The sequence below is a fragment of the Gobius niger genome (genome assembly GCF_951799975.1).
Source record: "Gobius niger genome assembly, chromosome: 13".
In the NCBI taxonomy this organism is placed as follows: domain Eukaryota; kingdom Metazoa; phylum Chordata; class Actinopteri; order Gobiiformes; family Gobiidae; genus Gobius; species Gobius niger.
The window spans coordinates 14,402,463-14,416,854 of record NC_136864.1 but is presented as its reverse complement, the minus strand read 5'-3'; the positions used below and the strand labels follow the sequence as shown (position 1 = coordinate 14,416,854).

At 41.1% G+C, this 14,392-nt stretch overlaps 1 protein-coding gene across 2 annotated transcripts in view; it reads left to right on the top strand.

Annotated features, from left to right (window-relative positions):
• Positions 1–14,392, top strand: part of brinp2 (bone morphogenetic protein/retinoic acid inducible neural-specific 2) — a 170,942-nt gene that overhangs the window by 112,613 nt on the left and 43,937 nt on the right. For both annotated transcript variants that reach the window (XM_079569070.1, XM_079569071.1), the window contains one exon: positions 873–978. In XM_079569070.1, coding sequence (XP_079425196.1) covers positions 873–978 — 106 coding nt within the window. The remainder of the gene's footprint in view (positions 1–872; positions 979–14,392) is intronic.

Sequence of the window (14,392 nt, the reverse complement as noted above, 5' to 3'; positions counted from 1 at the left end):
CCTATTCCTTTAAACAGTATTTACAGCCAAGTTTGAGTGAAAAAAATGATCGTTGTGTTACTGGATGTACAACATCCCTCTCTCCCTGTTATAGTGTATTAGTGTATTAGTGTAGTGTATTTTCATGGAGTACATGGCGCAGCAGTAGTGCTCTGGTTTGTTACTGTGTTCAAAGGTTCAGAGAACAGACCAGAAGAGTTCCCCAATCAAACAAAACACTATTCCATGTTCAACATTACAGGTTAAAGGCTCAAAAGTGTGTATTTCACATAATATTGGAGCTTTATGCCAACCATAGCCTTTTTCAGTTGTTTAAAAATGTAACCCCTCACAGACCTGCCGTTGTTGCTCATGTTTGTTGTGAAATGTGTGTTTGGCGGAGCTCCAGTGTGACGCGGCTGCGGAGCATGTTTTCTGAAGGGCAGGTGTGGGAGTGAAGGGAGTGAAAGGAGGGAGCAGAGAAAGAGCAGACAGACTCAGTTCAGAGCTGTTGGAGACACTGACACGAGCTCTCTCTACCTGCCACAGGCCTGTACCGCACTGACAGCCACTGGAACAAACATCTGCCACAGTCAATAATGCAAAAAAATATGCTTGAAGCTCAAATAGAAATGTGCACACTGCCATCTAGCTTTTATTGTTTTGAGTTTCCTGACCAGTCCTTTTACAGGAATAGATCTCATTATTTGTGAACAGAGCAGTACCTTTTCCCGACACAATCCTACACTCTTCGCCCCCCTTTAATCCTGTGCTGTCCCATTGAAATATGTTTTTAAATAAGCCAGTTGTGTGTGCCACTCTTTGACGTGAACGGATCGCCACAGCCGTACAACCTAATTTCCATCATGTTCATAATCGTTCCTGTCTCCTAGGTGACAGAGACCAGGACGGGCCCGCTCGGCTGCAGTAACTACGACAGCCTGGATTCCGTCAGCTCGGTTTTGGTGCACAGTCCGGAAAATAAGATCCACCTAAAGGGTAAGCCCATCCCCCCCCCTTTCTCTCCCTTCACACACACACAATCCTACTCCGGGCCAAAGACAGGGTTCACCGAATGCATGGGATTTTCAGTTGGACGCAGCGGGACCATCCCATCCACCAGCGTGCCCCATTGCTCACCTCCAAAGTGTATTGCGGTGTTGTGGGGATGACCCTTCGCTCCACGGCTGCACGGCTTTATGTGTCTGTTCTGCCTGACTGCGGCTCCGTCTCTGGGGGAATCTGTTATCTTATACCAAACTGCAGATGAACCGTGTCGGACCACAGTGACCTCGGGATCACTCGCCCAGCCACAGGGACAGCAGAATGGACTGTGACTGTGGTGGGACAGAGCAGTGTTGGGATGAAATTGAGATGTTTTCAAATGATTGGCATGAGTGCTGTAATACAAATTTACAAGAGACCGCATATTATTTTCCAAATGAAGTTCCTAATATTGTCAGAAAAATGGTCAATCAGGTGTTTCAGGGCCGGCTCCAGAACAAACTGACTGAGGGTAATTCCGACTTTGAACAGATTCTCATACATTGTGAAGCAACTAAAAGGCTTTCAGAGTTTGTCTTCCCTGTAGTCTACCTATCCCCCTCAGACTTGCCTGAAGCTCTATGGAAAATCCCATTGAAGCTGTCTTTTTAGAAAGCAGCCTCTAATTGGCTAACTGTGCTAACTGTGAAGTTAAGTTTCATAACACCCACCAGCTTGAGTAGTGATTGGCTTCCTCCACAAAAAGGGGGTGGATGCTTTGACGGACAGCTCTTGCTCCTCCTCATGATGCTCCTGCTCTGTGTCTGTCTGAGAGCAGCATTACCATTAGCTGCCGTCACTGTGTTGCTACAAGAGGAAAACTGGAGCTACTGAGGCCAACATAACAGGGATGGACTTTATTTCAGTCATGGACTTTACGGAAGCTTTCAAAAGAATGTACTTTTGTGGGATAAGAAGACTTTTGTGGAGAGTGTGCTCCTCCCCCTTCGTGCTGCTATTAGCTGCTATTAGACACAAGCTCAGAACTAGCCCTAATTTGGACCTGGTTTCTTTGTTTAGTCCTAGTTTTTGACCTGGTTTAGTTCTGTTTTTTTTTTACAAATAGGTTTTCTTTGTTTAGTCAAAATTGTGCATTGTTCCAGATTAAACCTTGTTAGTGTTAGAGGTATTGTTTGGACTTGAATTACTGATGTAGGAATACTACTTTTCCCTTATATAATAGTCCTAATTCATTCTATAGTTGATTGCTATGTGTAATACAGGGTACAATGTTGGTATAGGTATAAGGTTCATGATAATGAATAGAAAATATCATGAGCTTCCCCTGTTTCCAAGACCACCAGCCTCTCTTTGTCCTTCTGTACCTGCCATGTCGAGACTGCAGCATTATCCAGCACCAGACGGATCTGATCAGCTTTAATGGGCAATGTTCTCATCATATTACGAAACAATATCAAAATGTTTGGACTAATAGCGTGTTGTTGGATCCAACTTTCATAAACGAATGCCTCAATTCCAAATCACATGGCGCATCACACGCCTGCTCCATCATAATATCACTCAGCGCTACACGCCTGCTTCTAATTGATACAAGTCCTGATAATTTGCTTTGCGCTGAAAACATATTGAGCTGTCATGAATACCACCTGCTCTTTATGCCAGACACACTAATGGAACGTGTGTGTTCATGTTGTAAATTGTTGAGAGAGCTCCGGCGCAAACCAAAGAATTAGCAAGAAATTACCACTCTGTACTTTCACAAATTCATTTATTGTTGTTTTAAGAAGAAATTTTAAGCCTATCTCATGCTGAATTTTGTGAAACCTTTTATATCACTCTGAATTAAAAAAAAAAAAAATTGGTGCTAAAAAGCAAGGTCTCTCTTGAAAATGAGATTGTGAGTCTCAAGGGACTAACCCGTCTAATTGATATGAAATCAGGTTTAGCGTACATTATATAATAATAATATGTAATAACTATATTATATAGTATAAATTATGCTTTCTGGTACTTGGTGCATTTTTTAAAACATATTTAGGAGAAATAACAAGAAGACTTGCACATGCACTTGCAATAATCACAGTCACTTCAGTCTAAACTACAGGGTAAGCAACTATTTTGTAGAACTTAAAAATCGCTGTCTTTGTGATTTGCTAAATGCGACAATCAAATTTGCAAGGATGTAGTATCTGTGCAGCCCTAACTCTCTCTTTTCTTGTCCTGTACCTGCAGTGATGTGGAAAATAATCTGTTTTTGTAGCTTTCCCCCCAAAAAACAGACAAGCACCAAACATCTGAGTCATTTCTGTTTTTCCTGAGGAAAGCCAATCCCAGGTGAATGGTTTCACTGTGCACTCAAGACTTCTCGAGAAACTCCTGTATGATTTGTTTTTGTTTTGTGAATCAAAAAGAATGGAGATGTTGGGAGGCCGGCAGCGTGACCATATCTCTGATGAGGAAGCAGTCTGCAGGGACGAACTGCTCTGAGGGAGTTTTGAGAACTATTCTTAGTACATACAAGTTGTTATCATTCAGCGACTGGATTTAACTATAGGCAAAACAGGTGTTGTGCATAATTATGGATGTTACAGATGGCAGTGTGTTATTAGGCCCATATTAAAGCAGCTGCTTACCTTGCACAGGATCTAGACACAATCCGACGTGCCAACATCCATCTTACTCAGGGCAATACAAACCTCTGTGTGTTTCAACCCTGCTCTGCAAAGTGGCTGTTGTTTGGCAAATGTGTATAGATTTCAACCATCTTTATTTTTGATTATTATTATATGTTAATGTGCAGTATACGTCAAATGTAGAAAATGTATTTATTTATTTATTTTATTTTCACATATTGCGTAAAGTCCACTGGGCTTTTTCTACTATAGACCCAAAGAAACACATCGATTTTTGTACTGGGTATGAGCTCTTGGGCAATTCTAAGCCTTCACTTCTATTATTAATCGGCTCGAAAGACTGAAGATAACATTATTAGATTGTTTTCTATTGCTTTAAGGTACACCATTAGCGCTGCATTGTGCTTCAGGTAGCTATGAGGTATGCTTTATGCGCTCACCCTTACATATTTCTAATAACTTTTCTGTGCACATATAATCACGATTTCACGTCAAAAAGCCGCGATCTTTCTCCAGGCTGAAGCCAGATGTGCGTGTGTCAGCCGTCACTGTGAGATAAAAGAAAGGTACAGCACTTGTGTGCCCCCGGAGCTGTGGTCTTCATTTCACACATGAGCACAGGCCTTTAGACACACACTCTCAAACACACATGCAATCAGACTCAAAGATTAGAAGGCATTGGAACAGTGGATTGGCAAAACACTCAGGGAATAAAATACAAAGACATTGGCGTTTCTTGCCTGGAGAAAGTACAGCAGTGAGCTAGAGAATTCCTACCCAATCACTACGACATGATGAAACACTCTCCCAAGCTATCTGCGGGGCCTATACAAAGAGACGCCAGCGCTGCAAAGGAACACTGCTTTACAATGGAGATAAAATATGCTCTAATTTTACTTACAGGGAAACGTGGGGGAGACGTGTCTGTTGCCATGAAAACTCTTTGACCTACATTCATGAAACTTTTGCTATACGGCAATATACATTTGATGTGTGATGTAAAACCCTATTCTCATGTTATTTATGTTTAATGGACTTTTTTCAGCCGCACCATGAATAGATTGCTTTTTGCCACTGCATAATTAGCTTCACTTGCGTTATATTACTACAAAGCTCTTGTTCTGGGGAGCTTTAAGTGTTTTTCCCTAAAGCTCCCCAGATGTTTAGAAGGGGCCGACCGATATGGATTTTTGGGTTTCGATACCGATGTGAAGGGAGTTGGCATGGCCGATAGTCAAACATTTATTATTAGGTAAAGGTTTCAATCATATAAATATATGGAAATATATGTGATAGAAGTCGACCCATTTTTCTAAGGCCAATTTTCTTGGTATATTGACCAACCAATATGCACTGCTAACATTTTCTGCCAATATTTTTTATTATTATTGGATTCTTTATTGCCCCTTGCGGGATATTTGTTTCCACAGCCTATCAAGTCAACACCATCACATTCACCATTTAACACAAAAGGGGTGCACAGAAGTAAACAAAAATAACATTAAACAAGGTATGACAGATAAATTAGTGAGGTAGCTTGTTGAGAATGGCGATTGCTGATGGGACAAAAATGCCTCATCTATAATCCCGTGAATGATGCTTCTAAACATCTCTGTGTTCAACTGTGACAGCAGGGGGCGCTGTATATTCATGTTTAGTAGGTACTACATATCAATAGATGGTAGAGAAGCTGATGAAGTCATTTTAAAGCCCAGACTGAGCCCTTTCTAATGAAACGAACCGGGAAGTCTCTAACATATATTGGTCCGATCGATATATCGACTGGGCCCTAATGTTTTGTCATAACAACTACTAACAACTATTTACCCTGCTAGTTGACTAAACATGAAAATCTCTGCTATAATTACTATAGATTTTATATTCCTGCACATAGTGACTGTAGGAACCTGTTGTTTTTCCCCTCTCCTTGTCTTAAACCCCCCATTCCAAAGAAAGCACAACCCGGTCCCTTATTTCACTGGAGTGCTCAAACTTGTGTGTAAATCCAGCAGCCCTTGGCCCTCTCTGAGCTCTGGCAGGTAAACAGCTGCCACTTTACCGCTCCTCGGAGGCAGCGGGGTCTTTCAGGTCCCGGCACACACAGCCCATGTCACCGGAGTGTGGCAGCGCGGTTATTTGTAGAACTGATTCAAGCCTCTCAGGAGTTTAACAACAACTGCTGCCGTTTAGATCGCTCTGCACTAACCTTGTCCACGCTACACCTGTCCCCCAAACCCGCACTGTTTATTTCCATATTCTCCTTGAGAGCAGTGGGACATAACCAGCGGTGTCCTCTTTTATTCTGGTACATGCAGTGATGGTTTGTGGTGCTGAGCCCTAATGCAATGTACAATGACATTGCAATGTATTTGTTGTTTAAACTGCAGTAACGTGAAAGAATTAATTGTTAATCTGATGTAATAATGCAGTTTCTCTTTCAAGCATACGGGCTGCCAAGAAATCTAAAATTGCTTATGGATTGTCTACAAGGACCAGGGAGGGGTCAGTCTCTAGTTTCCGACTGCAAATCTCTATCCCTTTCTGTTCCAAAAATGTCCGAAAATCGGTGTTGTAGATTGCACGGGTGTGGACCTCATGGTGTTCAAAAACGAAAGCGCAATTTGGATCCCCCTCCAGCAGATGGTGCCCTAGGTGGTCGCCCAGGTTGCCTATGCCCCTGTAAAACCGCTGTAAGTGGAAGAGCAGTTTTCATTGTTGCCCAACTCCCATAGCGCCCGCTGTGAACATAACTGAGTGAAACAGCCCCATGATTTTCGTTTCCTCCTAAAAGCATTTTCGCCTTATTCAGTACGAAGATAAATTTGCAGGCTTCACTTTGTGCGGCGTTGCCCGCTGACATCTGCTCACTGGCTTTTATACTTGGACTCAGAGACCCTCCCTAGAGCAGCCCAAACCAGCCCTCAGATCGCGGCTGGGGTCCGCTCAATAGCAGCCGGATGTGTTGTGGCTCTCGTGGGCTCCTCCAGGGCAGGGGCTCTCAGAAGTGGCTCTCTTCACCAGGGCCAAAGTCTGGGTTTTACACTCAAACTCGCTCAGCTCACCACCTGCCCCTGTAGCCTCTTGGCAATACACAAAAACCATGGTCCAACATCCTAGTGCTGCCTCTTATGACATCCTAGCCAAAAATAAAGAGAGCAAATTGGGGAATAGAAACTAGAACTGTGCAGGGATAGAAAGAGTTTATTTTGTAAATTACATTAAATATTAGAACGCACATGCTGTTCAATGTTAAAGGTGAGTTGGATATCATAGCAACATGTCAAAGAGATCCATTTCACCAGTGGAAATATGGCTGAATTTGAAACAACCCAATTCTAAGTCATGTGGGAACCAGGTCTAAGCATTCATCTGATTTTAACTAGGGGTAATCCCGGATTAAATGAGTTACAAATCATAATACAAATTGAACATGTGAATCTTAGTAAACTGTATTGACATTGTCTGTGAACTAGAAATGTGCTTTGGCCATTTGGCGCAAACACTTAACATAATAGAATAGCAATATGAGATCTACGTAATAAAACAAGATACAAATCAGTAAAGGAAGTACAAGAAGTAATGTAAAACGCACCGTTTGGAAATGTTGGCGGGTCACACAAAAGCGCCACTTAACGCGACACCACATAGAGAGGGTTTTTATAGCGTTGTTCCGCTACGAGAGAAGGTGCAAATTAACTGTGAAGGCTAAAGTATCGAAGTTGATTCAGAAATGTGTCGTGTTATTCAAGTTAATTCAAATGAACTTTTCTGCCAAGGAACTTAAATAATTTGTTTAAGAGATCTACTGTATCAGGCTTTTTGAGGTCCAAATAGTGGAAAATAAATAAACATCAAAAATACATGTGGTATAAATAGTGTAAATTAAAGTAATCCAGGGGTTAATTCAATCACGCAAAATTAAAACAGCTAAAAGCTCCCAGGTTTGATTTCCACTCTGACGGGGCCTTTCTGTGTAGAGTTTGCATGTTCTCCCCGTGTCTGCATAGGTTTCCTCCAGGTACTCTGGTTTGCCCTACCGCTAAAAACATGTACAAGAGGCCAGGTTGAATGTTTGGGAGTGTGAGTGTGGGACGGCGGATGCACATTAGCCCATAGCTACAATCCGGTGTGGTGTGTTTACATGCATGAGTCCCATGTATGTTCATTAACATGCACTGTCCCAACCAAATAAGCAAATAAATAAACATATATACAAGTGGTGGTGGTGAATGTTGGTGATGATGATGATAATGATGAATAGATTAGAAGTTTCCTGTATGTAAACTAATGCTAGTGGTAGGGTGTTGGAAATTGGGAGAGAATCTTATAAAACATTCAATGACACAGAACCTTTTGAACGCAGCCGCGCCATGTTGAAGCCATGGTCTCAGCCGGACAAGAGCCTTCAAGCCCCAGACCCTTGTTCTTCTTTTCCTCAGCCCAGAGTGCATTTAGGTGCAGCGGAGCAGAGGCGGCAAACACTCAGCTGCTACACACCTGGTCGGACACACGCTGCTAACAGAAGGTGGTCATTCCGAAGGCTTAAGAGCTTCAAATTGCTTAAAATTGAAAGTGGGGTCTCTGTTGGAGATTGAGGGATAGAAGACAGAAGTGCAGAGCTGCTATTTCTGGTGTGCTGGGGTGATATAACGCTGGAGCAAAGCCTCATGGGTAATGGCTGCCAGTGAGTGTTCTTTATCAAAGGAAGACACCAGCCGTTTTTGTCTTTGGTGCCGAAATTTGTGGCAAAAGGCGCATGAGGAGATAAGGTTTTTGTTCTTATCGCTGCCTAAAAGCCCAATTATTAGGGGCCTATTAAAGGCAGATAAGTTATCCTTAAGTCATTAATTTATGCTATATATTTTTATTACCAGAAGAAAAATGGTGCAAAGTCATATCCGTCCAAAGTTCATCCATCTATCTGCACATAATTAAAGCTGGCGGCTCGGCACTGCGAGTGATCAAGACGTTGCCTGTTAAATTATTGTCTTCGTATTCCATCAGAGAACAGCGTGTTACTAATAAAGTTACACCAATGTTCGATTAATTATTTTTCATATTCATCTTCGGACACGATTGAAATGGGGGTCTGAATACGGTAACACCCCGAGGCCTGATTGAAGTCGGGATAAAGAGCTTTTTATGTCCAGATCACCTCACTTATCAAACTGATTGCATATTGAAGAGTCTCCATGTCTGCTAGGTTAATGTTGGGACAAGAGACTTATTACTCGACACTGACGACACCGTTTTCTACTTCAGCTCTAGACTGAGCATTAGGAATTGTGTAACTGATGTGCGTATTGTTCTAATTTTATACCAATTCAGTTATGTATTAATACATTTTAGACACTGGCGTGCTGGGATCTCTTTTTGAACTGGGAATTTTGATGTACACAATAGGCTGAAATTCTCCTCTTGGAACCGCCACCTTAACGTGGTGGAGGGGTTGGAGCACCTTAATGATGCTAGGAGCTCTGTTGTCGGGGGCTTCGTGCCCCTGGTAGGGTCTCCCATGGCAAACAGGTCCTAGGTGACGGGTCAGACAAAGAGCTGTTCAGAAGCCCTTTATGAGAGACCAACAGGCCCAGTTAGAACCACGAGGCCGTCCTTCTGTGGACCCACCACCTGCAGGAGGAGCCATAAGGGGCTGGTACAATGTGATTTGGACAGCTCTGACAGCTGCCCCCCACGACCCGGAAATGGAAAAGTGGAAGAAAATGGATGGATGGACAGTAGGCTAAGATTGTTTCCTTTGCCAACTTGAAGCTAGTGCAGCACTCAATACAATAATACAATAATATGAAAGAAAGAACACGATAAAAGCCACCAGAAGGTCCTTCTTACTGTGAAGCAGCAGGACCTACCACTTAGTCGCCGTTTTCACCGTTTTCCACAATCATAAGCCGCTTTCAGGTGAGGGAGGTTCGGTTTTGCCGCAATTATGACAAGAAGGAATGAATCAAATCTTTGTAGTTCTAGTGTGAACCTGCTATAAGCGCTTTGTTGGTTTGTGATCCAGGATTTGTCACACAGAGCGTCTGTTTCGGCTTTCATAATTTACTCATTTGAAATGTAAGGTTAAGATGCCCTGTACTTTCTGAAAGAGAAATTTGCGTTTGCGTGAGTGGCTAGGTTCACACAAACATTCACTATACAGAAGAAGAGGACAAAAAAAACTGGATAGTACTTGAGAGAATGTTTAATGCTTGAGACGAGGCTAAAATCTGATATTCCCCTCCTCGAGTGGTGCTGAGTTCACCGATGTGTTCATCTGACGGAAAGGCTTTGATTTCAGCTCCCTCTTCAAAAGTTGAAGGAAATTACCACTTTTCAGCTAATCCCTTTCCGTCAACATGGATCTGACAATCCGAGAGAGCAGCGGGAAGGGCCCTATCAGCCGCCGTATCATCCACACCTCAGCGACATTCAAGCAAGCTTAATTATATCTTTGAGGCTTGTGCCGCTTTTGAATCGGAAATGTCAAATAGGGGTTAATAGTTTTCCCTGCACGCAATTTATCTGTCATTCTTTTGCATCAGCCTATATGTAAAAACCATAACATAACAACACAGCAGGCATTGTTGAGAAAATGTATACAGCGAAAATCGGTGAAGTCCAAGTAGCCGCACAGCCACAGTGAACAAGTTGCCCTGACTTTACCTCTGCTCATCTCAATAGCTCCAGTCATCTTGCTATGCCTGGTGCCCACAATAGATGCTCACATCCTCAGCATTGCACATAATAGATCTGAGAGGTGAGAGAGAAGTGGAAATCCAAACACGTCCTAGGAAAGTGAGAGGAACGCTATCGCTTTATAATGGTGAAGGACTATGTTGCATATCGAGTGAATAGTGGCTTTGTAACTATTGGAATTCTACATTGCATTTTTGCCTTGAGCTTTGCCTGTGGGATTGAAAAAGCAAGCTATCTACATTTTGGCTTGCATTATTTATATAGTTAAGAAAAAAAGTAGTTCTACAAAATGGAATGCATGGCCTTACAGATATTTTTTTCATTGCATCTCCTTCAAAATGATGTCGATCAGTATGTTCTATGTAACTTTTATTAAGTACCATAATAATTTGGTTTTCATTAGACCGTATGTTGATATTCAAGACACACACACTCAAACAAAAATTAAATTACTTTAAATTTCAGTGCACATTGCCTATTACCTGCCATACCCCCAGATGAGGGGGTATGTATGAACAAAATTGCATATCTTGATATTTATGCCAGATATCTTGATATCGATGCGATACGATATAACTACAGGTCCGGTGAAAACCAAGCATTTTTCAGAAAAATGAAAACATCAGACAAAAGAGTGCAATTTTATTGATGAAAATCTATATTGTTCATATCTTTCTTTTTCGATATTAATATCTTGAATGTTCATATCTCGATATCGATACAATAAGGATATATTTTTCAGCCCTAGTTATGATTAGGGTTAGGAATGGCAAAAATGATGTAAGTTGTGTTTCACTCATACAGATGTTTTAGAAACTAGAAGGTCTTGACTTTCAAATGAGGTATCACACTGGCATAGAGGCTGTAAGCTCTCCAGTCAAAATCCTTTGAGATTTGGATATAAATAATTCCTAACCCTAACGCTAACCCTAAGGTGGCAGGTAACTTAGCCTTAGGTAAGTTAATAGTCTAGTGCCGCAGTTATCATGTGTACAGCTGGTGTTTCTTCAGGTTAATCTCTGGATCAGTTGCTATTTTAGACTTTATTCATTTTCATGAGTTAATCACAATTAGAGATTTAATTTATGCAGAGATTGATGAAGAACGTTTTGATCGGAGTCTAGGTCAAGACGCAACTGCAAATATCACATATAGTAATTACAAAGTACACATGAACATTTAAATAACATGAAGATAGACAGACTTTGAAAAACAGGTGCATGGTTTCTTGTGCTCTTGTTTAAGTTAAATGTTTTGGTTTCAAAGTGGATAACACACAGTTTCTACAAATGTTGGTCCAATTTAGGTCTTTTGGACCCTTTATAGAAGCAATTAAATCCTAATTTGATCTTGATCTCGGCCTGGTATTGCTTGACTGTCATTGTATGAGGTGGTCTCGGCATACATACATTATTTGGAGGGGGGATTCTGGACGTCACCCCACTCTCTTCACCCTCTATCCTCTCTAAAAATAATAATAATGAATAAAATAATTCGGAGATGTCGTATTAGCCATCAGTTTGAACCCTATCAAAGTATCTTCATTGCCAACATTTGTATCTAGCTCTGGCTAATATCAAGATATGACAACAACAACAAAATCTCACCAGCTTGAAGGTTTAGCAATCACAGACAAAGCTGGGCTGATGATTGGAAAACTCTCTCCCAAAATACAATAATCCTGCCAGTTTTCCAAAAAACACACACTCACACATCAGGCACCTGCCAAGCCTTGGAAGGGGAAAATGTGACTAATTACATCTTTTTCCGAGCCATTGAAAGAGTAAATACCAAAGAAGACACATGAATATTTATGGAGGCACAGCAGGATTGACTTGGCTGGTGAAAGTGATGCAGAGAGAGTGTGTGGGGAGGGAAGGGGAAGCTTTTGACACGGCACATCAATGATTATTAGAGAGACAGAGCAGCATGAACACTTCTGCTGCGCTCCCATAAAGACAATAAAAAGTCATGTTTGTGTTGAGATGACAAGCTTTTAAGTTCAATACACGTTTGGAGTTTGACTGGGATGACTGATGCGCCTAATGTGTTTTTTTGTGTGTGTGAATTTAGCCTTGGATTCAGTCATGCATTTATTACCATTGTTGATGTTGTAGATTCTTTCCCCCGTCTAGGGGCATGTGGCATGAACTGATATCTCCAAAACTGAGTAAATGAAAGGAAGAACATGTTCTCCACTGTAGTGTGATATTGCAATATTGTCAAAAACTCTTGTCATTATTTTCTTAATGTTAAATCACAATTTTGATTTTCTCACAATTTATGTGTATATTGTCTTTTAAAGGTGATCAAAGCCTCTTCTCGTCCTGGTGTTGTCCTTGTTTAGCCTTGGTTAAGACCTGTTTTAGTCTGAGTTTCAGTCCTTACATTGTTTTGACATGATTTATTACTGGTTTAATCCTGGTTTAGACCCAGTTTTCACTTGGTTTACTTCTAGGTGTAATTCCAGTTTAATCCAGATTCAGTCCGAGATACTGTCTGATTTTACACTTGGTTTAGACCTAGTTTTCGCCGGGTTTTTGAGCACAGAGCAGCGTTAAACATAAAAAACACTCAATCACAATATGGCAATATTACCAAAAAAGCAGATTGTCATAGAGCTCACAAGTCGATTTTTATCATCATATTGCCCAGCCCCAGTGTCAGCCTGCAGCTAACAGTCCAATGTCCCTCATGTTACCTGTTCAGCATCCAGAATGTACTATCAGTGGCTCTACCACCATTTCCAATACTAGTAAGTTATAAACACTTTCCGTGCAATGGGTAAAATTGTAGGAAAGCTTCTTTGAACAAATGTCTATCTAGCTTGATAATGTGTAATGCCATACCGAACAAATGTCTATCGAGCTTGATAATGTGTAATGCCACACCATCACGATTATCTTACCAGAAAAAATATGAACTTCTACTCAACTACTACTACTTCTGCTCAACTTTGTCAAAAATGCCCTCCATCTATATCTGTAATAAAAGTTGAACTTTTAGACACTTGGTCATTTAGACACTTCATGTGCTAAGCCAAGTTCTTCCTTCTGCCCTCCGCTGGGCACAAGAGAGTAGCCCAGCAACTGTGTGAAAGTTGTTTATTTGCTATTCTTGCAGCACACAGCACAGCAGATGGGGCCACTGAGCATATGCCAAGTAGTGAGTCTCAGAGTTTTCTAAATTGTTTGGGACACATGAGATGCATCGTGGCAGACAAATACAATCGTTTCAGTAGATACATTTGTTTTGGGGTTTTACAAAATTGCATGTATCGTGACTGTGGGGAGAAAAATGTATAAAACATCTTTGTCACAACCAGTGAAAAAAATGCATCTTCAGTTAATTAAGCTGTGTTGTCGATACTACTATTGATATGTAAAGTGCATGAGCAAGTCCTAGTCTGTGGCAGACGCTTCATAAATATACAACCCACAGTGGAACGTTGAAAGAATAAAAAAGAACAGAAGTTTATTTTGTCTAGCATTACACATATATACGTACTTTGCCGCCAAAAAGCAATGTTTTTTCTGAGATTTTACAATTTCCATGACATCTGTATTGCTTTCCGATTATAACCTTCCTGAAAGCTAACGGCGCTGCTGAATGTTGCTTTAACTTTCAAAAGAAAAGACAGACCTAAGTAAACAAAAAGATAAAGCTTTGGTGTGTTGTGTGCACAGAAAACTTTGACAAAGAGGAGCGGTTTTGCTTTTACGCTTTTCTGTCTGCAGATAAAATATGCATTGATCGTATAAACAAACTCCGACACTTCCTCTCTGCAGCTATTATCAAAACAGCATCTCCATAGGAAAAGGTGTGATGGGGGAAAAAAACTAGACAGGAAAGTTATTCAATTCAACATCCTGCAGGGTTTAGTTTCAGGCAAGGGGATTGTAGATTCCTGATGGAGAAATATATCATCTGTAACACAATGACCATGTGAACTGAATAGTTCAGATTATTTCCTCAGTGTCAAGAGCATTTTGGGCCAGGAAGAGACGCTCAATGACATGAGAGTAGTGACAGACACTATAACGATTTGTTCAAATTTAAAACAAGTGAAATAGTGACAC